This window comes from Vidua macroura, chromosome 3 (assembly GCF_024509145.1).
Source record: "Vidua macroura isolate BioBank_ID:100142 chromosome 3, ASM2450914v1, whole genome shotgun sequence".
In the NCBI taxonomy this organism is placed as follows: Eukaryota; Metazoa; Chordata; class Aves; order Passeriformes; family Viduidae; genus Vidua; species Vidua macroura.
The window spans coordinates 8,222,608-8,246,642 of NC_071573.1; the positions used below are offsets into that span (position 1 = coordinate 8,222,608).

The 24,035-nt window shown below is 38.3% G+C and overlaps 1 protein-coding gene across 7 annotated transcripts in view; it reads left to right on the top strand.

Moving 5' to 3' along the window:
* Positions 1-581: 581 nt before the first annotated feature.
* TASP1 (taspase 1) overlaps positions 582-24,035 on the top strand; it is an 80,655-nt gene continuing 57,201 nt past the window's right edge. For 5 of the 7 annotated variants that reach the window (XR_008436359.1, XR_008436358.1, XR_008436357.1 and 2 more), the window contains exons 1-7: positions 582-660; positions 5,541-5,758; positions 7,410-7,477; positions 8,937-9,005; positions 16,588-16,708; positions 17,404-17,488; positions 22,799-22,878. Coding sequence is in view for 3 of the 7 variants with exons in the window: in XM_053973855.1 (XP_053829830.1) it covers positions 5,614-5,758; positions 7,410-7,477; positions 8,937-9,005; positions 16,588-16,708; positions 17,404-17,488; positions 22,799-22,878 (568 nt within the window). In the remaining 4 variants the exon portion in view is untranslated. Of the gene's footprint in view, positions 661-2,929; positions 2,959-5,540; positions 5,759-7,409; positions 7,478-8,936; positions 9,006-16,587; positions 16,709-17,403; positions 17,489-22,798; positions 22,879-24,035 lie in introns of those variants that run through there. The other 2 variants (XM_053973857.1, XM_053973856.1) reach the window with 2 other exon arrangements.

Sequence of the window (24,035 nt, forward strand, 5' to 3'; positions counted from 1 at the left end):
TTTGAGGTGAAAGTGGTTTGCGCAAATTAACCTGATGAGGAGGAAGTGTTATGAAATTATTGAGATAACTCAACCATATGTAAAAATAAGTATATCCTGAGACACAAATATATGCAAAGGCCTAATTAGGATTCTCAATCTGGAGTTACGCTCCTAATTAGTGTTTAAGTGGCATCTCTGTCTTAATTTTCAAATGCAAGGGCAGAGTGAGACAAAGCAGCCACTCACTCAGACCCTCTGGCCCGGCCTTGCTTTGACAATCCCAGCCTCTGGCTGCCAGGCAACATCCTTGTGACATCGCAGCTGATGCCACCACCTTGCGCAGAGCCCGTGGGCACTGCTCAGCTCAGGGTCAGGGCCAGAGATCGCAGCTCCTCAGGCAGCTCTGCCATGCTCCGCCCGGGGCTCTCCCTGCTCCTGGGGCTCTGCGTGGCCTCGCTGCTCGCCAGCACGCCCAGAGCTCACAGCTGTCCCGCCAGGAGCACGGCCCGGCTGCCTGTGCCAGCCCAGGACGTGCAGCAGCCGCACACTGGCACAGGCAGTGCCAGCCTGCGGTCCGTGCAGCCGTGCTGCTGCGCCTTCTTAGCCCTGTCCCTGCTGCTCGCCGCGCTTTGCCTTGGCTGCAGCCTCCGGAGAAAAGCCGAGAGGCAGCGGAGAGAGGTGAGGGATGGGGACCAGGCAGGTGGGATGGTGCCGGGGGGGCGGCAGCTACAACGTGTAGGGTGAGGAGCGCCAGCCCCTGCGGAGAGAAAAGCCTGGGCAGGCACCAAGGGTCCTCTGCCTCTTCCCCAGCGCCGTGCCCGAGCCCAGAAGCAGAGGTGGGGCTCAGCCCCCTTCCTCCCAGGAGGAAACAAGGACAGGCTGAGCCACCAGAACAAGACGGAACCTGCCCGATGTCCTCTCCACACAACCTTGCAGCCTGGGCAGCCCGGCCAGGCCCCAGATTCCCCAGGAGAGCCCAAGGGGGCCCAGCCCCCTGCAGCCCCCCTGCCCCTGTCATCGTGCTCCCTGCCCTGTGTCTCCCAGGAGAAGGCCTGGGCACCCTCGGCCTGGCCAAGGACCTGCTGCCTGGCTGACTGCTCCCCTCTCAATGACGAGGTCATCGGCCGCCAGAAGGAAAACTCTGCCTCCATCAAGAGCTTCCTGAGGCACCTGCGCCAACGCTGCCTGCGGGGGGACATGCTCCAGAGAGGAAGGAACAAGAAAGTGTGGCAGGACTTAGACGAGGAGGCAGCGCTTTTCTCTGATTGAGAAAACAACACCTGCTAGGCAAATGGAGCAATATACTGCAAGATTACTCTTACAGCTTTTTATTATTATTAAAATAATCTATTTAGAAAGACAACATTTATTAGTAGTGAATGAATGAATTGTCAGAGAGGTACCATAGAAATTGTATTTTCAAAAATTGTAATTTCAGAAATTGTATTTTCAAAAATTTGGCTGAAGCAGGTGGTTTTCTGACAGCTTGTTTGCAGAGAATGAATTATATTGTTCACTGTTGCAGGAACCAGTGTAATAGCTACATACTGGGCTTACTCCTAGGAAAACAAAACTGAGGAGTTAAAATCTTCATCTAGAGTGGTCAGGATAATCTTTTGTATAATAGATATCCTTTCACTTCCCATGTGCAGCTTGAGCAAGAGATTAAGCGAATTCTGCAAACAGAGCAACCTTGTTTTGATGTAATAAAAGCTTTAGAGTTTCAGCTTTAAAAGGTTGAGCTTTGCAAATGAGAATCTGAGCTGTCAGCTAAAATAAATTTACAATACAAGTAAATCTGTAAGGACATCTGGACTCATTTCATGGTTCTGTAAAGAAGAGGAGCAACAGGGTGGAAGTGTGGAGGTACTTTGGGAACAGTGGACTGTGTGGACTGGGATAATGAAGTGTCTCACATATACACAACTGGTTCCCAGGACTGATGATAGTGACCTTCAGAGAAGGTATCATGGAAATGGGATTCATATACAGCTGTTCTTGATCCTGGGGAGGCAGCTTCAGTACACAGTATGTTTTCTACAACACCTCTACAACAAAGTGGACAGAAATTAATAAAAACTTATTATCTCTAGCAGAAAACAATAGTTAAGTGCTCATTGAAGCAGAAAGATGTAAAATATCCATTGTTGCGAGAATTTCCTACCAAGTCTATTATGAAATATATGTATTTTTAATCAATAAGGTTAGTTTTGAGCAGCTATCAGAAGTCACATGTGTAGATATATATGTATCCTACATATGGATATGTGTATATTGTATTATATAGTGCATACTGTGTTACATTTATGTGTAATGATACATATGTATATTGCATATTAATATATGTATATTGTATATTGCATGATATATATCTACACTGTATGTTGATATATAGATGTACTGCATACTGGATGATATATAAGTATATTGAAAAACTATATCTGCATATTGATAGAAATATGTGTATTAATATGATATATGGGTATGTAGCATATTTATATATTTGTACACTGCATACTGTATGATATTTAGATATATTATATATATGTATATTGCATAGATATAGAGATACATTACCTATTCTATGACATCTATATTGATTATATATCGATACGATATATACGCATATTGATATGAGATATATGTATATTGCCCTGGGGCTCACGGTAACAACACCGGAGGTTACTATCCACCCCCTTGAGACACAGATGGCAGCTGGGGCTGCGCTGCTTGGCCGGGAGGCCGTGCCTGGCGCCGATCGTGCAGCCGGATCGGAGCGGGGAGCGCCGTCCCGGGCCCGACCCCGCCATGCCCGCCCCGCGCGCCATTGGCGCTGCGGAACGCCAATCAACAGCGGCGCCACTTCCGGCCGCGCGGCCCGGCCCGGCCAATGGGCGCGGGGCGGGGGCGGGACGCCTCACGCTCACCGGGGCAACGGGCGGACGAGCGGGCGGTCCCGGATGGCGGCGGTGCAGGGTGAGTGCGGCGCCGCCGCGGGGCTGCCGCGACCCCTCGGCACGGCCTCTGCCGTGCGTCCTGCCCGCGGGGCCGCGCGGGCCGGGGACGGGCCCGGGCCGCGCGTCCGCCGGCGGGGGCTGCCCCGGGTGACGTCAGCGGCCGCGGGCCCCGCGTGACGTCACGGGCCGGGCGGCGGGCGCAGCGCGCCGCCGGGATCGGGGCGGAGGCGCGGGAGCGTCGCCCGAGCCGCCGAGCGCTCCGCTCGCTGCCTCGCCCTGAGCCTCCGTGCGATTGTGCTTCTCCCAGCGCCCGTGTAGGAGTCAAAGCTACTTTTGCAGTGCGGTCAGGGCGCATTGGCTGTTTTGGTAAAATGGCTTTGGTTCCTGTTCTTCAGCAGTCCCGCTGTTGTGCGTGCTTCCACCGTTCCTGCCGCTGTACAGATGGGAAGCAGGGAATGTGTAGCAAGGAGGAATCAAGTCAAGAGTGGTGGAAGCATGAAAGCCCAGGAGGGAGAAATGATAAATTCTAAAAGAGGCTTGAAAGGGAAAAGTTGGGTCCAGTGGGAGCTTAACAAGTGGAAGCAGCAGGTTTGTGAACGAAATGTAAAAGGACTTGAAGAACAGTTTGAGATGGGAGGTGTTTGAGAAAATTGAATTGGTATGGAGGAAGTGTTACAAACGGAAGCAAACGAGAGAGATAGGTTGCCTGTATGCTCTCTGTAGAAGTAAACATATCCTTAGACCCAACTCTATGCAAAGGCCTAATTAGGATTACTAGCCTGCAGTTACACTGTTAGTAAGTCTTCAAGTGACGTCTCCATCTTAATTTTCAAAAGCCATTTTATCAGCATTATTGCTTTCCCTACTCCCACACTATTTCTTCCATTCCTGTGAGAGTTTAAATTCCTTACTTGCTCCTCTGTTTCTTTACTGAAGTCTGTGCTGTGTCCTTGTTGTAGGAGTGACTTCCTGTAGGGTGTAGCAATATGCAGCAAAGAGGACCAATGGTTGCTGGAGCCATCTTTACTATTATTGGTAAAAAGGAAGTAAATGCAGTGATGAATACTTTAATCTTAGCTCTGAATTTTTTTCAAGTGACCATTACAATTGGATATAATCCATAAACACTTTCTCTCTGTAGAGCCTGTGTATTGTAGTGGCCTTTCATTATGTATTGGGACATATAAAATGATAATAATCAGTTCATATTGAATTTTGAAAAGTAGATTTATAAGTGTATGAAGATTACTAGCTATGTTTAGTATTTAGGAAGAAATTATGGTAAATAAATAACTTCCTCCAGAGCTGGGCTGATTCTTCTTATCAAAAGAATAGCTGTTCTCTGGCACTGCTGAATCTTGGTAAACATCATTTACATAGTTTGGGCCATTTAAATGGAGTGGTATTTAATTGCTGGAGCAAGCCATATAGCATTTGAAGAGTCAGTGGTTTAAGTCTTACGCATTAAACATCTCATTTTTCTGTTTCTGTTCACCTTCCAGTGTTCTTGGGTTTCAAAGTCCTTTTCAGATGGTAGGAGTGATAGATGCTATACTGGAATATAGAGGTGTAGAGTCAGAGAATGGTTTGGATTGGAGGGGACCTTAAAATTAATCTAGTTCTTAATATATAAACTATCTTAATATATTACAGAGGTTTTCTCCATTTCTGCATTAGCACTACATGCTTTTTACTTCCTTAAGTAATTCAGTGTGTGGAATGTCTCTGTTTTACCTTCTGAACTAGACAAATGGTTTTGTCAGGATTAATATGTAGTAAGCTGTGGATAAGAGCAGCAGTAAATACAGACACTTTCTTTGGCAACTCCTGATAAATACATCATTCTGTACTGTTATTTTTTTGTTTCATGTACTAGATAATACTGATAATATTTCCATTAACTTTCTATAAACATTAATTTTCTTAGCATCTTAAGGGTAACCATCAAAGCCAATAGAGTTACTAAATTATTTGAGCTTGACTTAAGCACGTTGAGGTTCACTAGTAATCATGGTATCTCTTCTTACCCAGACAAACATTATTTGACTGTTTTAGGCTTACTTGGTTTTGTTTTAGAAATAATTTGTCATTAAAAAAAAGTTAATTTATTTTTTCTTTTCCTGCTGCTAATTAGTGGGGAATTATAAGGAGATGGGATGAAACAGTATAGAAGAATAGGAGTTCATTATAGGATCTTAAACAGGTATTTCCTGCAGAGAAAGGAAAAGGTGTGGTGTTTTAAAGGGTTAGTCATGTGCCAGTTAGATGTGATGAGTGGAGAAATTAGTTGTATTGTTGGAAAACAGGACAGCATGGAAAGCAAAACTTATATTAACAGTTCCTTCCAGTGTCTGGCAAGACCATTAGGTTCAACCTATATTGTAGTGAAAAGGCTGCTTTCAGCTTGCAGCATGGACTTTGATTATTTTAGGTCTCATTAATGCTTTTGGCTAGGGAAGAGGCAGAACTTGGAAGCCTTGCTTTGGAGAGGTGTGTTCTCCTTGGTTTAAACTTCTCTCCTAAAAGTTCTTTCTGAGGTTATTTGTGTGAAATGCATCTCTTGAAGTCAGTGTCTAACATATGTATCTGATCTGGTTTTAGGATGATTTCTCTCCAGAGTTTATTTTTGAATGGAAGTGTGCTCCTTCCCAGTAGAAGATGGTGATCCTAATGTATGATCATGGAGAAGGGGATAAGTTCAGTAGAAGTGTTACCTTCCAAATCATCTCAGGTTACAGCTGTAAAAGTGGTCGTCAAAGAGCCCGAAACAAAGCAAACCCAAAGAGGGAAACGAGTAGGATTTGTGCTTGTCCATGCAGGTAAGATGTGGAAGCAGAACAGCTGGAATGGAAATAATGTATATTTTGATATCAAACTAGTTACCAACAAAAATTTTATAGTGGCTTTGGACTACTAGTGTGCTAATAAAGTGACATTAACTCTATGTTCAAGTCTTGGAATGAGGAGTTTCATTGGAAGTTGCACTGGAAAGTGTTAATCATAATGTGGTTATTTGGGTGTTCTGGATGATATTTTTGTTCTCCTTCCTAAATGTAAATGAGTATAAAATGTCATATTCTGTAGATATCTGCTAAGCTTGGCAAACCCACAAAATGAGGGAGATATTTCAGTCGGTTTCTTTACCTATGGAAGGATCAAATACAGTCCTTTCTTTCATTGCTGATGGTTTCTTGTCTAGCTTGTCCATGAGGACAGTCCAGCTAAGACCTCCTGAAATCTGCTTGGGCTGTTTGTTGCAGAACTCTTTTTACCCTTCTGACATTTTTTCTTCTATTTTTTTGATCTTGTCATGTTTAAGTGAGTTACTGTTTATTCTTTCCACATGTAATGAAGGGCTCCTCTACTCGGATCTGATATAGAAATTATGTATTATGTGTATCTTGCTCATAAATTCTTCTTTCATAGGTTCTTTATTAAATACTATGAATTATGAAGTTAACAATGCTTATGTCTGGGTGTATATTGAGCATCTGTGTGAGTACATGAGGTGAAATAGAGGAAAGTGGACTGGTCATACCTAAAATATTTGAAAAGCCAACATGTTACTTGCTTTATAAAATCACTAAGATTAAAAAAACAGCCCTAAACCTTAAATAATTTGTTCTGGGTTGATGCTTGATGACCCTGATATTCTAAGGGCAAATGAAATTGCTCAATATAGTGTCCTTTGCTGGGTCATTTTGGTATTAGTGTTAAAGCTTAGTTTATTAGAGTTTCTCAAAACTAATATTTCTAAAGGTGAGTGAAGGGAAGTTGAGGTAAATACAAGCATGTTTTTAGGTGCAAAACCTGGTAAAACAGAAGTAGATTTTAAATGCGTGCACCACTCTGGTTTTTCTGATGCTGCATTTAGTTGAATGGTGGCATTGATAAACTTTTCAGGTGTGGAAGTAGGGGCAGTGGCTTCAAAATAGGGCAGAATGGTTCAAAACAGCAGGATAGATGTAAAGACTGAGAATAAGAAAAAAGGTGAAAATCTGTATGAGCTTCATTTGAAGGAACTCTTTGTTCTAAGTCAGGAGTAACAAGCTTTAAAAATGTAGCATAAACATGAGAAAATGAGCAGAATTGCGGAAAAAAAGAAAATCAGAGTTTGACTTAAAACGGAGGGTTTTGCCCAATAATGGACAGTAAAGAAAAAAGCTATGCTGGAAATCCTCCAAGAATGAATGAAACTGGAATCTCTTGGAACGTTTTTATAGGAAGAGATTGATGCTGATATTTATACCTCTGTGCTTCTGGATATATGATCTGTATCCTGTATTTTACTGAGTGTGTTTGATTCTGTGTTTGAATGCATAAAGTTGTCAATCATTGATAGAAAAAGGAAATGCCAGTGTAATCCAGAATAAGGAACACTGTATCTGCCTGTGTCTTAAATCTCTATGTGAACTACAGGCTTTAGTTTGCCAGGTACTATAATATATTTTCCTTCTGTTTCAATTGCAGGTGCAGGTTATCATTCTGAATCCAAAGCTAAAGAGTACAAGCATGTGTGCAAAAGAGCCTGCCAGAAGGTATGTGTCACCAGCTCCACAGTCCTGTACTGGGTACACAAGAAAGATCTGGACTTAGCTGCTTGGGCTGTATGTATTTGTAGAAGGAAATGAGGGAAACCAGAGCAGAAACAGTTAAAATGATACAGAGACAGGACAGTGCGTAGCCATGGGATGCAGCAACATTCTCATAGTGCTGGCAAATAGCAGACACCAGCTGATCAGTGGGAGAACAAGAGAAGGTCACAGTGGTACCTACAAGGAGTATTTCTACAGCTTCCTGCACTTCTCCAGGCTTTCTGGAGCTAAGTATGGTATCTATATGTTGATTTTTTCCATGTCTGGTCTTTGGAGTTTAAATAAACTCTAGCATCAAGGTTGCTCTGTGAATGCAGGGATTTCTATAATTATTATATTCTTGATAGCTCTTACTGTCTTAATAGGAAGGGAGGTAGAAACAGGAAAAACAAAACCAAAAAAATCAAAGTTGGAAACGGAGAAATGGCAAGACTTCCATTTCCATTGAAATTAATATGTTTTCATCTCTTCCAAGAACTTTGCTTTGGAACTGGGAAGCCCTGTCTTTTAAATGTTGAATGAGTAGCTGGAAGACCTCTCTCTAAAATTTTTAATGCAGGGAGAAGGAGCTTGGGAGCTTGGCAGGATTTTTAGAAGAGTCTCAGAGTTGGTCTCTGATAATTATCACTTTGTGTTACAGTTTGTTGCTCAATCCTAATACCAATCTAATTTTGTAATGAGAGGCCTCACAAATCATCCAAACTTAACACTGGCTTTTTTAGCCTTGGTGAAAGTAATTTTCCAGCTAGTTATGTGAGATCTTCTGTTGAATTCAAGTCCAATTTGAGATTCTGTGTAGCTACTCTTGAACTGAGTAGCCAACATCAATAACTTCTGTGAAGAACAAACAGTTTGAGGTTTGTCTTGCAGCCAGAGTTGTTTTCTGGGGTTCCCTGAGAAAGCTTGACTGTAAGATCTTGTTCAGTATGGATCTAATGAATACTATTAGGACCTATAAGTTCATTGTTGTGTGTGTATGCAATTTGAAGGTAGCATTATCTTAGGTGATTTGTATTGATGATGAGGTTGTGAAGTTCTCTTCAATTTTATGGTAATTGCTATATGTGGTACTAGAAATTTTGGATCTTGGAAGGAAAAGTTGAAGCTTGTTGACTGACATTTGGTGTTTGAGGACATGAAGTATAAGAAATTATTTTGATAGAAATTTGACTGTGCAGAAATCTGCTACTAAATGCAGTGACACATAATAGTAAAATCATACCTTCAGATCTGCCCTCATATGATTCATACTGACTTTTTCCAGTGCCTCTTGTTCTTACACCCTCTTACATTTTAAACTAATTTGGTGAAGATTTTATTTTATACAGGATTAGAAAAATGTAGGGCTCAGTCACAGAATAATAGAATTTCCTAATCATCAGCTAAAACTTGTGTTTTACAGGCAATTGAAAAGCTACAGGCTGGTGCTCTTGCAACAGATGCAGTGACTGCAGCACTTATAGAATTAGAGGTATGAATTTCTGACTAGTAGTAAATATACCTCTTGGGTAAATCTTGCCAGACCTTTCTGTAGGGGGTATTAAATGGGCAATCTCAGTGGATTTTTGTTTTTGTGCTACACTGATTTTATCTTTTGCTTTTCCACTATATTTTGCTGTAAGTGTGTTTAAGTACTTTATAAAAATGCAAACTCAATGAAAGTTTTCTAGTTGGTGCAATTTGGTTGTCATTTTAGGTATGCCGTATCAGATAGTCTTTACCCTTTAAGAATAAACACAGAATAAACACAGATTAAAGATTTACTGAACACTTTGTAAGGAACTTCATTTCTGACTTCCTGAGCCACAGACAGGTTGTTCTGGTTCTGCTTCTTAGAGAGGGAAAATGTATCCTACTGGTTTTGATTATTATGACAAAATATATGTGAAGGAATAGGGCAAGTAATGTTTTTATTTCAGTACTTGTTAATTAAGATAGAACATCTTGATGAGCAGCTGCTGGTGAGGTTTTTGGAAAAGTGTCTTTTTGGAGTGATGAGGTTTTTATAGCATCTGCCTTCAGTGAAGGTCCCCATGAAATAATGTAGAAGTGAGTAAAGGTAAACATTTCTGGGTGGTAAATGAAGCAGTTTGGTCATTGTCCCAGATCCACTAATCCTTCATGACAGTAATGATGGAAACAGGTACTCTTCTTCTCCTGTAAGTAGTAATTGCTTCTTCCTCTCCAACTTTATTAGTAAAAAAAAAAAAAAAAGGAAAGCAAGGTAAGTGTTGTGCTGTAAAAATAATTTCCTGCACTTGGAATTTATGGTAGTATTCCAAGAGGATTAGCAGTGGATTTTCTTATCCAGATGTTGGGAAAGTGTTCATTAATGTACTTGATGAGGATAGTGTAAGGCAGGCAGTAAGTGCATACTTCAGTATGTGTTAGACATGCTGACTGGGAGCCAAGGCTTCAGTCACACTGTGAACTTGGCAAGTGCCTTGGCTTTTAGCACTCCTGTGGGTCTCACTGAGCCGTTCAAATATGCTTTCATGTGTAATATTACACATTAGAGTATAGCTCACAGAAAGCAGCAGGTATCTCTCTCATGGAATTATTTACGATGCACTTCCCTAAGCTCACTGAGGCTGCTCTCACTCCATGAGACTGGTTTGTGTGTCAGCTCCCTCCTCAGTGGAAAACAAAAATAAAAATCTACTTTGGGTTGTGATTTTTATTGTGTTCCTGAGCTACAGAGAAAAACATATTTTGAGAAGCTTAACCGAGCAGTTGTAGATCTTTTTGCAGCTGTGTCTGTGGTAAATAGTTTATATGTTTTTGTTATCCCCAAGAGACTTTTCTTTTACTTTAGTAGATTTAAATACTCAGAAGTAGCTTCTGTAGAACAAGTTATGGCTCTAAGATGAAATGAAAAAGTTTTTTCCAATTACTCCAATCAGAAACCTTTTTCTCCTTATCTGTCTTGCTACTACTGTACTGATGCCTGTCACCATTCCACTTTCTGGTTCAGCAATTGTCTTAGGTAGTATTTTTGTGTGTTCTGTTGCACAAAACATTTTTTTTTTTCCTTTTTCCTGTTTTTAAGATAAAATGTTATTTTGTTCAGATTGTAGTGCAGTCATTAATGTAATTATTTACTTTCATTTATTCATTAAGTGATTTATATAATCTCTTAATTGAAGGTTCTGTCTGTTACTGGAATAGGGAGTACTGGCTTTGGGATTTGGCCTTCTTTAGATTAAAGTATTTAGTTATGCAGTTACATTGAGGGAAAGTCCAATTTGTACCCAAACCAGAAAATGGTGTGGTTTGCAGTGGCAGTTTTTTGGATCTTGTCTGAGAAACTCCCAAGTGTTAGACTGTCAGCTTCCAAAATATGGAATGGTTTGTATCTACTCATACCTCGTTTTGAACACCACCTCCAGACATCTCTGTCATTTCTGGAGCTACGTCTTCTGGTTTAGTACTGATGGTTTTTCTGTTGCTCTGTGGAAAACAAACGACACATGGTGAGTCAACAAAGCAATCAGAATAGTTGTTCTCATTAACAGCAAGATTTTATGAGTAAAAATATAGGTTTGTGTTGACGGTCTCTCTCGTGAGCTGTCACTCCCTTTTGTTTATGCTCTAGCATAAACAATGTGTTTTAGCATTTGAAGTTGACAAATAACAAAAATCTGTGTGAAACTGTTTGTGTTCTTGTCTCCCTGTAACACAAATAAAGATGCAGAACAACAGAATATTGTATTAAATGATAACAGATTTGATTATAAAGTATACTGACTGTAACTTCTTGATATTTTGGTTTCTGTAGGACACATTGCTATGAGTTTATCTGAAATATTTAATCAGTTTTACAGTTCTCTCAGACTTTTAATGCTGTGTTCCAAACATTTGTAATCTTTGCAAGGCAAAATATCTTTTCATGGAAATATCACAAGAGATTAATTTTTTTCCTCAGTTCCGCTCAATTACAGAACTCCTGTTACACAGGATTGCAGCTCATCCAAAAGGCATCACTTCAAAGAGTTGTTGAGGCACAAGAGTTGCTCTTGATCTTTTATGAGCAAGCAGACAGTTTGCTTGTGGTATGCTGTCTGTGTTTTATTTTTTCAGCCTCTAAGTGCAGAAAGAATAGCCTTTCTTTGTTGGACTGTGTGACTCTCAAGTGAAATGGTGTTCTGTGAATACAATAATAGTAATAATTAACTAGAGGAAAGGGTGATTTCTTTTGCGAAGAAACAAGACTGACACAGAATATTGTTAAAACAACTATGCTGGACTTCATAAGCATCAGCTGTATTTGATAAGGTCATTAAGGCAGGTATGTTTTGTAGTTTGAGAACTCTGGTATTGCAGAGAAACAAATGCATGTGTTACCTCTGTCAGCCTTTTGGTAATAAAATGGTCTGGACAAGGTATTTTGTAAGACTCACTGTTTACTTCCACAAAGACATTATTGCAGTACTGTTAATTTTTGCACTCTTGCTATCAGCCACCATATGATGCCTGGATTTTTCTTGAAACACAATGAAATTACTAAACAGGTTTTTTTTGTAGGGGGAGGAGACCCCATACAACCCACTTAAAACATGCTGTTTTCAGCAAAACCACGTTGATTTGCATTTATGTCTGGCTGTGAGAAAATGATGCAATTTCAAGCTTATCTTTGACTATAGAGCACTTAATGAAGTCTACTGATCAGGTACTAGGAACATACAGTGGTTGTAAAGAATGAAGATTTCAAGTTATTTCTAAGTTTAGTGTAATCCTTTACTAATATATATGTAGATTACTTGTTTCATTATCTGACTTTAGTAGAACATGCTTTATGAACATCATTTAAATTGGGAGTTAATATGATTGATGGGGAAGCAGATGTCACATTTTGGGTTCCAATCTCCTTGCTACTGAAATTGCTCAGTTTATTTTGCATGTTGTTATTGTGGATCCATACAAAGAATGTTTTGGACCTGTTATACTCAAGCAGTGTGTTTCTATGGTTGTCAGCAAAATTTTGCAGTGAAAGAACCTTTTTCTTGAAGAATTGTTTTCTTCTGTTTTATTATTATTATTTTCCTAATAGTTAAGACTTTTGAATATACAGTCTTAGTCCCAAGGATTTCTCTTTCAAGGACAAGCATCCTTGTTGTATTAAGGCAGTCACGGTAGATGAACTTCTAATAGGTAATGAACTGGAAGTTGTTAATTCCAGTTAAAAACATTACTATGATGCTTTGCTGCAGTGACCAACAGTAATTTGTGACAAAAGTGTTGTCTAAAAACATTTTTGCTTGTGTAATTGAAAGGGATGTGACTCATCATTGTAGACTTTTGATTGTCATGAAATTCTCATAGGAAAATAACTTCTAAAATTACAGTATGTGGAAAGAAATGCCTGTACACTTTGAATTTGCTTTAAAAGTTACAAATCAGCCATGGCCAAAGCTGTATCAAAGATGGATGGAATGTTCTTTCATGTTCATTGAAATCCAAGCATTTTAACTGTTTGCCTAGATGTGTTACAGAGCTGAGTAACATCTTCAAGCATTCCAACTTTGACCACAGCTACAAATTCCAGAATGCCTGTATTTGCTGCCAGCAAATTTATAAATACATTTTGAAGTAAAAAGGATTCTGTAAATAAAAATGGTGCCCTCAGAAGCTTGTGAGTTTTTGTAAGATGGGTAACTTGGGAAAACAAAACTCTTATTTCACGTCTTAAAGCTTTCTCTTACTTCCTTTGCTGCAGGTTTACATGGCAAGTTAGAGACACTTTTTGGAGTCATTGCCAGGGAGTCTAGTGTTTTTCACATAACTGAAGAGTTACATTTTGTTAAAATGCTTTGAATAGCCATTGTTTGTCTTTTCTCTCTTCTTACTTAGTGTTCTATGGTGGCAAGGCTTGCTGTTAACGTGCAAAGCTCAGGCTTGGTTTGCTTACTTGTCTTTTTCAGTTTCCTTAGAAACACAAAAGCTGATTGCTGCTGTGGTTTTAAATAAAAGTATATTCCTGAAGCTACCTTTTTCTCTTTTCCTGTCCTCCCTTTTCCTGGACACATGCTTTGGTTGGGTTCTTCCCCATTTTATGGTAGTCAGGTCTTGCAGTGCTGCACTTTTCTGTCTGAGGGTATGAAAAGACTTTCACTTAGGTCAGTTTGTTTCTTGCCTCTTTAAAGGCATTCATGCTTCTGTTTAAATGTTTCTGCATTTCTTGTAAGTTTTGAATTTTCATTTCAAACTACACCTTAATGTTCATACATTATATTCTTCCACTTGCATCTCAGACTCTTGAAGTCTTTTGGTCAAACTTCACAGAGATTCATGTTTTCAAATAGAGATTTTATTTGTGTGGTGTATTTCATGTCTTTGCTTATTCATAGAAGTAAGTGTGAATGTCTTGTTTCCATTTTTTATAAAGGTTTTCCCCGACCTTGTTTCAAAGGCTTTTATCTCACCTCAGAGAAACTCAGGTAGATATCAAAAATTCCATAGGTTCACACCCAGTTTCTCTAAAGCTGTTTTCAGATTGCCTTTCAGATGTGTGAAGTTAAACCATCTTCCTCTTAGGAATTCTAAGCCTTTTTTCTTAATTGAATGCAATCTGATTCTAAAGCTGATTGAAACTCCATAGAAATTTTGAACAGATGCTTGGAATTTGGTCTTTATTTCTTTTTACTCATGTTGTTACTGATAAGATTCCTTCTGAGTCCTAATATGAGAGTTACCCCACCAAAGAGACATCTGCAATTTGGTGTGGAGTTCTTATAATCAAAAATTCTGTAGTATTCTAATACTCTGTAGGGAGAAATAGGTGTTTGTTCTTAGATCCTCTGAGTAAATTATGTCTTGGTGCATCCTTGAGGTTGTGCCAGTGAAGATGCTATGCTAAAGCATGTAGCACATATAGATCCTTAGAAATAAAGTGAACTCTGTATCCTGTATTTTTTCTTTGGCCTCTTTTGATTATTGCCTTTACTGGATGGTAGAGACCTTTGTGCCTTGAGTGCAGAGGGATTCTAGACAGTGTTACCAGGACTTCTTTCTGGTGGGTCCTTCTTGCTCCCTTTATTTGGCCATGACATTTACTCTTAGGATAACAACTGTCTCTGCTTTGTAGCAGCAAAAAATCTCTGGAGCACAACATTTTTCCTCTTTGCTAATTCTTTTAAGTATAATGCACTGAGTGAATGTGTTTGGAACAGAACATTAGAGATTTGTCTTCAGACTCACAGGTCTTTGCACTCTGATTACCCAGGGGCAGAGGACTTGGACAGCACTAGGAGCAAGCATTGGTCATCCTAAACATTCCTGGTTTTACTGTGTCTTCCAAGTACCTTTCACTGTTTGCTTTCAATTCCTTCCACCACTTCTCTGCTCCTTTTTTTCCTAAACTTCACTGACTTAATTTTCTTCATATTTGTAGAGCCTGGGGAGCAATGAAGCCAGTTAAGCCAGCAGCTACTCTGAATCTTCTGCCTTTTCAAGCCCATCAACTGTTTCTAAACATATCTTCCCCCACCCATCCCCTTTCTACAGAAGATTGTGCACTCGAAACTGTGAATGTTTCATTATCCTAAAATATTTTCAAATTTACTTACTTGCTGTGAGGGGTTGCTGTCAAAATAAACAACAAAATGAATATACACAGTGACTTGGAAGAAGTGTTGTGGTATGGGATAAAATAGGATAAAATCTTGTGCTGCTTCAGAAGGAAAAAGCAGAAAATGAAGCAGTTTCATGATTATGTATTAGTCAGGAATCTTGCATTCATGATTCTTTAGAAAGATAGTGTTTTGGTACTCAAACACTGAGAACTCTTTACATGTCTGTAAATTTGAATCAACATCTTGCAGAACAGATTTTGAATTTACTCACTACTTGCTGATTTGAAAGTTAATAAAAGCTAACTGGCATCAGATTTATTTTTCATTTGTATGTGCTCACCTCTTTTATTTCTTTAAATTCATTGCAGATTAGAATGTTCAAAACCCATCCAGTTAATTTTAAATGTAAGACAGAACTTTGAGCTGTTTCCAGTAATTTGTTTCCTGGTTCAGCTTTTATTACTCATTAGTGAAATGAGATGTCATACTTCTACAGTGCACACTGGTCTCCACAACCATTGTTCTTTGTTGCATCAGGTTGTTACACTGTTGTAATTTACTCTGAAAGCATGCAGTGTCTCTGAAATTTGATTTAGCTATTATTTTTTTTGTCCTATATTCCTTGTGTATAGAAGAGGGGATTGTTCTGAACTGACAGTGAGACTGCTGAACTGTGTTACTTAGAAATTTTGTGTTTTTAAAGTTATGGGGATGCTCTGATGAAATGGAAGGGTAAAAATGGGATTTAGTTCTATCATGCAGAACTTACTCTTTGACAACCTTGGGTTTGTTAAAAGCAACAGAAGGTGTTAACAAAAAAGGAGCTAGCTTTGTGATGTTGTTAAAATGTTATTCCATAGTTTCTATGAAATAGGAATTGGTTTTCAGTCAAGAAGCTTCCAGACCACAGTCCCTGTGCTAATGGTCAAATAGGAATTTTACCAAGTGGATTTTCAGTGATGGCAGTTCATCATTTCTGCATGTGGAGTTGCAGTCATGAGTTTAGAGTGTTCAGAAAAAGGACAGTTCTGTTTTGCTGTAGTGTCACACTTGGGAATTTCAAAGGTAGACTGGTCTGTGGAATGATTATAAGATGTTACTTAAATGTTACTTGATGGGTTAAGGACCAAGGAGGGTTAAGGACCGAGGAAGTGTGTACTTTGGGGGAAGGAGAGATTTTCACTCATATTGTAAGGCTTTTGCTTGCATAGAAATTATCATCTTTAATTGTTATGTGATTGGTTTTTATATTAGTGCATTATTACATTTGAGATATATCACACCCTACAGAGGTGAAAGCTGTCCATTGTAGTAATTTTAGATGCTCTGTTCAAATTGCCTTTGTTTTTGTTGTGGAAGATTAAACTACTAAAATAAGAAGATGCATTGCACCAAAATCAGTGCCATCAGATCAGATATACAGAGGTTTGATCTAGTTGATGTTGTGGCTGTGGCCTTATAGTGTTCTATTCTTATTTTTAGGATTCTCCTTTTACAAATGCAGGATTGGGATCTAACCTAAACCTACTGGGTGAGATCGAATGTGATGCCAGTATAATGGATGGAAAGTCATTGAATTTTGGAGCTGTTGGAGCACTGAGTGGTATGTTAATTATGTATTATAAAGCTAACTGCTGATTTAAGTGCAAAGATAAATTGTTGAGGTTTCATTCTAAGTATATGAACAGCTTTAGCTGTTAATAATGAATAGCTTTTCTGACAAGATTTCAAGCTTTGTTCTTTATCCTAGAATAGTTCTAAACTGTGGTAATAGCTTCCTCATGTAAATATAAATCTAAAATAAATTGTAAAATTAAGTGTTTCAAGCCTTATTTGTTACAAAGTGTATCCTTCCAACCATGGGGAAGGAGGAAATTGAGAGTGTGAGACGGCTGAGTCTGAGTCCTGTAGTTTCTGTTCTGGCCAGATAGATCCAAATGAAAATTCCACCTAGAAAAATTAATGCTTATAAACATCTTTGACCCTTAGGTACAATAGACTTTACATGAGATTTCTGTGGTAGGAGATCACTCCTCCTATTTCAATATGGTTTGTTCTTTATTTTTAAAAAAAGTGGGGGATGTGTTGTTTGGAAGACTTTGTCACTAACAACAGCACGTGAAGGGAAAACTGAAAATGTTGTTGCTACATTGAAACATAAGGTGCCTCTTAATTACTTGACAAACCCTTGGAAATGAAAAGAATCTGAGTTCCACTGCCAAAATGAACTCTATAGTGCTATGAGGGAAAATATTTTTAATGTTTTGTTCCCTTTTTTTGCTAATTTTTCTTTTTTAGGAATCAAGAATCCAGTTTCGGTTGCAAATAGATTGTTGTGTGAAGGGCAGAAGGGGAAACTCTCTGCTGGCAGAATTCCACCTTGGTAATTGCTTTGTTCTGCTTGACTTTCCTTCTGTCTTTCGTCTCTACTGCATGGATGCAATATTTGAAGGTTTTATCTCACCCAGGAAGGCTGGTGCTGTTTTACATACCAGTGATAGTGTGTCTTTAAAAAGAATATAAGCTTTGTTCTCTGATCTTGAAACTTCTTAGGCAGTCAGTGGAAGGAAGTATTAGATATAGATGGCAACATCATTTTGTGATAGTTTCTGTCTGTCTGATTATTTCCAGTTGTCATACTTAATTCTTATGTTTGTTACTGTAGCCTTTTGAAAAATCAAAAAAACCGTCAAGATTAAATGGAAATTCTACTGTCTTTGCCTGTCTACCTTTAACAAAAAGCAACAAGCAGCTTTTAATAAGTATAGAAAAAAAGTCATATTTTATTGCCTTTGTGGCTTTGTGGAAATGTGCAGTGTTTAGTAACTTCCTCTTATTTTAAAGATAAATTTAATAATATTTACAACAAAAATGAAAACAAGCAGACCCTTATTAAGATGGATATAAAACTTAAATGGAAGAGGTAAGTATTAAACACAGAATAACTTCAAATGTTATTGCCTTACTTTGGAAAGAATCCAAGAAATGTGTCAGAGTTGATTGCTCTTAAAACCACCTTATTTTCATTAGCAATTTAAATTGACAGCTAGAGAACTTGAATAATTTATTCATATTAATTGACTGCTATCATCGGTTATACCTGTGGCAGAATTTGCTGCCCTTTGCCAACTAGTGGTCAGTATTTGCAAAAGTGTTAAACCAGCATTTGTGTAGTTTAAAAAAATGTAAGTATTAGATTTACAAATTTGACTTTTCTTACCTGTAGTGTTCTGTGAAATTAGCCAAGTAGCCTATAGCTGGATGGTGCAGTATTCATATTTAAATGGTGAGGATTTCAGTGTTCTGTCATGTGCAAAAAAAGTTCATAGATCAAAAAAAGCCACCTTGAAATCAAACCATCAACAGGCAAATTTTGCATTTTAAACATTTTTCTTTAATATATAAAGAACAGAGTAATTGTGGGGAGGTTTACTAAAGAATAGGAACTTTATGTTCAGTTGCTGTTAGCTGCTCATTTCTTTAGCTGTCAGGAGAAAATGAGGCTTTGCTGAGGTACATTAAAATGTGACATGAGTGTGAAATGTGTTTTTTTGGTGTTCCAGAAGTATTACTGAAGTCAGCTATAGGAGAAAACACTTGAGATTGTTTTACTTGTATCATCAGTGTTCTAGAATTATTTTAAGGAAGAGCACTTCGATATTAGGCTGTGACTTTATGACCTACTTTATGGTGCTATTTTAAAAATACTGAGTGGAAAAGGAACTATATCCTCTTGCCCTCCAAGGGCAAGACTAAGTCTTCTGAGGACTGTGCAAGACTAGCAGATGCTTTTAAAGGCAGGGTAGCTCAAATCTTGAGATGAGAGATGAGCTGTCTTTGGAACCAAGGCATGCAGTTTATTTTGCAAATGTTGTGCTCTTGGGTTACCTGGTAAATATTTTCATTTCCTCTTTTCCCCCTTCTGGATTTTGAATGCACATCTTAAAATTAGGGCAGATTTTTTATCCTGGAAACAGTCTATAAGAGTGGGATATGATGGGTTATGCTTTGCTGTGGTGGATGCTTCTATGCCAAGGTCAGCATGATAGAGTTCATGTACATTGATGGTGATGGTATGGAGGATTTAATGTCCTGCCTTTCTGACTGGGGTTGGCATGACACATTGTTTTGGGTCTGAAATATATTCCTGTCAAAGCTAGGAATACTTAGAATCAAATGACAAGAGATTAGCCATATTTTGGCATTCCTAGCAAGTGTCAGGATTCTAGTAAGTGATTTTTAATTGTAAAGATATATGATCTTCATCTTGGTTCTCATTGGTACATAGTGTATTGGGGAATCTTCCAGATACTGCTTAGCATAAGAACCTGCTTAAAGAAACTTATGGTAGAGACTCTTTCTATAGCATGGTCTAAACTAGCTTAATGTTTTCTGCCAAAAATGTTTGGCACCAAACAGAAAAATTTCAGGAGCTGTGAGGTTAATAAAAGTAGCATTAGGGAGTTTTTTTGCTATAAAAGAACAGTGGTGATAGTTTGCTTGGGCTCTTTACCCCTGTGCAGCATACATTTTCATAGTGGCACTTCCAAACCAATTCAAAGTGGTATATTTCTGATTTTCTGTAGAAGAAATTCCAGTGAGTTTGAATTAAGTTATTCAGACATGGTAAGCTTACTGGGATGGAGGGATCAAGTGTCTGAACTGATGTATCTAATGTGCTGTAAATTGCTCTGTAGAGTGTGTCCTTCAAGAGATCAATCTCTTATTGTGTTATTTAAAACAGTATCCCTCTATCCAAATAGAATTTTAAAAGTTTAGAGAAACCCTGAATGCATGGTGCAGTTGTTGAAACCTCTAAGGTCTTGACATCTTTCTGTCATACTTTATTCAGCTTGGTGTTGTCACAATTTTCTCTGATGAAGGAACAGAAAATACTTAACTTGTAAATATTGCATTATCTCATGTACGATATTCCTGTTCCTTGTATAACTTTTACAAAAGAAAGTACTTTTGTAATTGCATGGTTACAAACTGGATGAACCTTTGGAAGCGGTCTTTGATTAAGTAACGGATTAGATGTTTCATAGTAATAAGCTTGAAGATTTTCTGTTTCCTGCTGTGAAACCTTGACCTAAGGAAAGAGGCTTCTTTACATCTGTCTGCTCTTAAATGTATGTTGGTGAGATTTGCAGGACAGCACAAATGCACCTAAATGTCTCCTTTCTTAGAACTCCTTAGTAGTACTGACATTAAGTCCATGTCATATCCCTTTCTCAATAATAACTATATGGGAAAGAATTCCTTCTTAGGTTCCCCCCACCTTGGGATATACAGAGATTTGTAATTGCTTCACAGCTTTACACAATTATGTGCAGGTTACAAACATTGTGTAACTAGTAGGGCAGTCCGTAGTCAAAGTTCCAGCGTGAATGAACACACACCACCTTTTATCTCTGCTCTGTATTTCTTCAGAACAATTTCTTCTTTGTAACATTGATTTCAGAGTGATTGCTACATTTTATGATAAAATGTTACAAAGTGTATTTACTACGGTGATCAGCTTGACCATGAACCAAACCAAACCTTCTGACACTTCTGTTTAGCTTGGAGCAGCCTGTTTCCCTACAGCCCATATTAAATGGCCCTGTTTGGAGTATTCAACACCTGCATTATCATGTTCTTGGAGAAAATTGCCTAAAAAGATCATTTTAGAGGCCTTTACTTATATTTTCTATTAATATAGCCTAGTGTGCCTGGAACTGGAAGGCACATCTGAGCACCACTTCCTTGCTGGGAGGATGTTTTCATCTTCTGTGTTCTGAGCCTGTATGAGCTACAGAGTACTCTGTCTGATATATTTGCAAGAAGGATCTTTATGTCCTGTTTGTGCAGACCCAACTTTCAGAGTAGCAGAGAATAAACTCATTAATCCTTTGTTTGTGTTAATAAACTCATTAATCCTTTGTATTTGTTTTTCCCCTCCGTTTGGGAAACTGTATTTTGAATTAGCCTGAAGGCTTTTGAAACTAGTGGTTGTTTTGACTGCTTTCTATAGTGCACTGGCTTTATTCCCTCTTCCCTCTCCCCCAATAAGTCAAGCTTGGTGGTAGTTTTGTTTTTATATGCACACAACAAAGCATTGAGATCCTGATGCTATTTATCTTGTAACCAGTTTATTTTAACTTTTCTGTGATTATGGTGTCCTTTAAAGATCTGAACTGAACAGTCTTAAAAAGGTGGATGATCTTTGTGGTGATATGGAGCCTCAATTAGTTTTCTGCTCTGATTTAAAGACTCTTTGGAACTAAAACAATATGTGTTCTAGGAGGGAAAGGAATCTAAGGATTAAGGACAGAAACGTGAACAAACTGAAAGTCAGATCACATAAGTTAAGAGACACTCTTGGGTGCTTTTTTGCATTCTTCATAAAATACTAGTGACATTTTCTGGTTTTAAGTATTAAAAAGGCAGCTGTGAAACTGCTTGTAAAACACAGTATTTCTGACTGACCTGTGCTTGAGTTACCATATATCAAACTCCCAATGTTGAGTTTGATGCTTTTCCCACCTAACCTTTCTCTCTGTGTAAATTATTTTATTTCAAAGAAATTGGTTAAACCATATAGAAGATAGAAAATACCACCACAAAATACTGTATAATGAAAGCTGCAGATGTTGGATGTACCACTGTCAAGAAAACTTTCAGCAGGATTAATGCTAACAAATTTGCTATATCCGTAGTGTTCTCAGAAACTGAGAACTGCATGGCCCAACGGATTACTTTGTAGCTGGAATAACTTCTTTAGACTCATCTTCTTAACTCTAATATTTTAGTGAAACTTTTTCCAATTTGCTGAAAATTCTTAGTCTTTGCTTCTGGTGTCCATTAGGCAGTTGTGTTATTCTTAACTTAATTGTCCATTTTTGAAATAAGTTTGGAAGTAGTTGTCCTTTATTGTGTTGCACAGCAGCTTTATGAAAGTGTCTCATTTCCAGCTACTACATACCCTTTTTTGGCAATAAGATTAATTTCTCTAAGGGGAGACAACATGAGGTTTGCTTTTTCTTCCATCCCTAGAATTCTGTGTGTGTGTATATTTTTTGCTCTTGTTTGTTGTCACAGCAGTTTGTACTGTCTCACTATGGTAAAGTGTTCAGTACTGACTAGAAAACAGCTTCTTAAATGGCTGGAGTTTTTTTACAAGTATATTTAAAATTCAATGGGCTAGTCTCATTTGTAAATGATTGATATAACTCCATGAAATAGACCTTAATCATGCTAAATAAAGTTAGTTTTTAGCTTGTGTTGTACTTCTCAAAATACTGCTTGGTATTCCTTTGACATTGGCTGGCTTTACTGGAAATACCTTCCCATTCTCACCTTTCTCATCCCATATTTTTAGTCTTCAGGATCTTGCTAAGTTGATATAGAGAGCAAGATTTGAGACAGCTCTGTCCTGTTTTAGCTGCAGTTGAAAGCTGATGCTGATTTTGTATTGAATTTCAAATTTAATAGCACTTGGTTTTGTCCAGTAATAAATTTAATGTCAGAACTGCATAATCTTTTAATGAAACTATGTAAGGTTGCCAAATGTAATTAATAGCAGACGGTCCTGTGAAATATAGACAGTTTATGATTTAAAATTGACCAAACCAAATAGAAAAAAATAATTGCAAGCAAAGGGGGATTTGTTATATGGTTTTGTTTAAACTCCCTCTTCTGTGTCTCCTAGCTTTTTAGTTGGTGAAGGAGCTTACAGATGGGCAGTTGATCACGGGATACCAGCATGTCCTCCAGGTATCATGGCTACAAGTGAGTAAACTGGTGGTGTCAGTAGGAAGAACAGGACAGAGTAACTTTAAATGGTGCCTCATCTTTTGAGGTGTACATCACTTCATTGTTCTTAACATTCAGCTAGCTTATGGTGTTATGGTCTATAAGGGTTGTTTAAGTTTACTGATTTTCTAATAAGTTTCTAAATAGAAAAAATTGTGAACTCTTCAGCTGCATTTTAGCAAGATCTAATTTAAGTGATTCTTGATTCTAGGACTAAATCCAATGATGGACTTCTTTTAACCAAAATGTAGGCTTTTTAAAAGCTCAGTCCTACAAGTCTCCAGTTGTGGTCCATCTTGGATCCTAACAGCACCAACTAGCCGTATGTCAAAATTCAGCAGGTGCCAGTTTGTCTCTGAGATTGTGTAGTTACACCCATCTCTGGGTCTTTGTCCAGAACTGCTCTTGTCTAAACAGGCTGTCAAAGTAATTTGCCTTTTTTTTTTTTTTTTTTTTTTCAACCAAAGGCTTCACTTCACCTAATCTGATAGAATAACCCAATCTGGAAAAGAGACTTGGATTATACTGTATATTAATCCTAGTTTCTTATAAAAGCTTATTCTCTTAAAATAAAAAATAGTGGTTATGTTATATTGAAACATCATCTATGAACTAGGCTAAAAATGGGTGTACTTAACCATGGAAAAGAGGATATGGTTCTCTTCCTTCTCCAGCCCCCCTCCCTTTTGGGAAGTGCCATAACAACCAGTCTGTAGTTTGTTTTAGGTGAGAACATGCTTTGTGCTGCCTGTCGAGGTTATGCAGGAAAAAAAATCAGAAGTTATTACCCAAAGAAGGAGAACACAGAAGTTTAGGAATGCTTATTTTATGGTAAACAGTACTACAAATATCTGACTCACCCCTAGATCAGAGGTTGAAACCCAGGGCTCCCATTAAACCTTTTATTGGGTTTAATTTTAAATGTAGATAAATGTCTAGAAACTGCAGCTTGGAATTGTTGATACTCAGTGCTGAAGTGTAACCCCTGAAACAGTGGCACTGTTTTATTTGATTGCACCGATTTTCATACGTATTCACGATACATTTCATTTTGAACAAAAACATTTTGATCTCCACATGACTGGAACTTTTGCTCTATCTGCTGTCCAAAACAGCATTTGCAGAATTGCAGA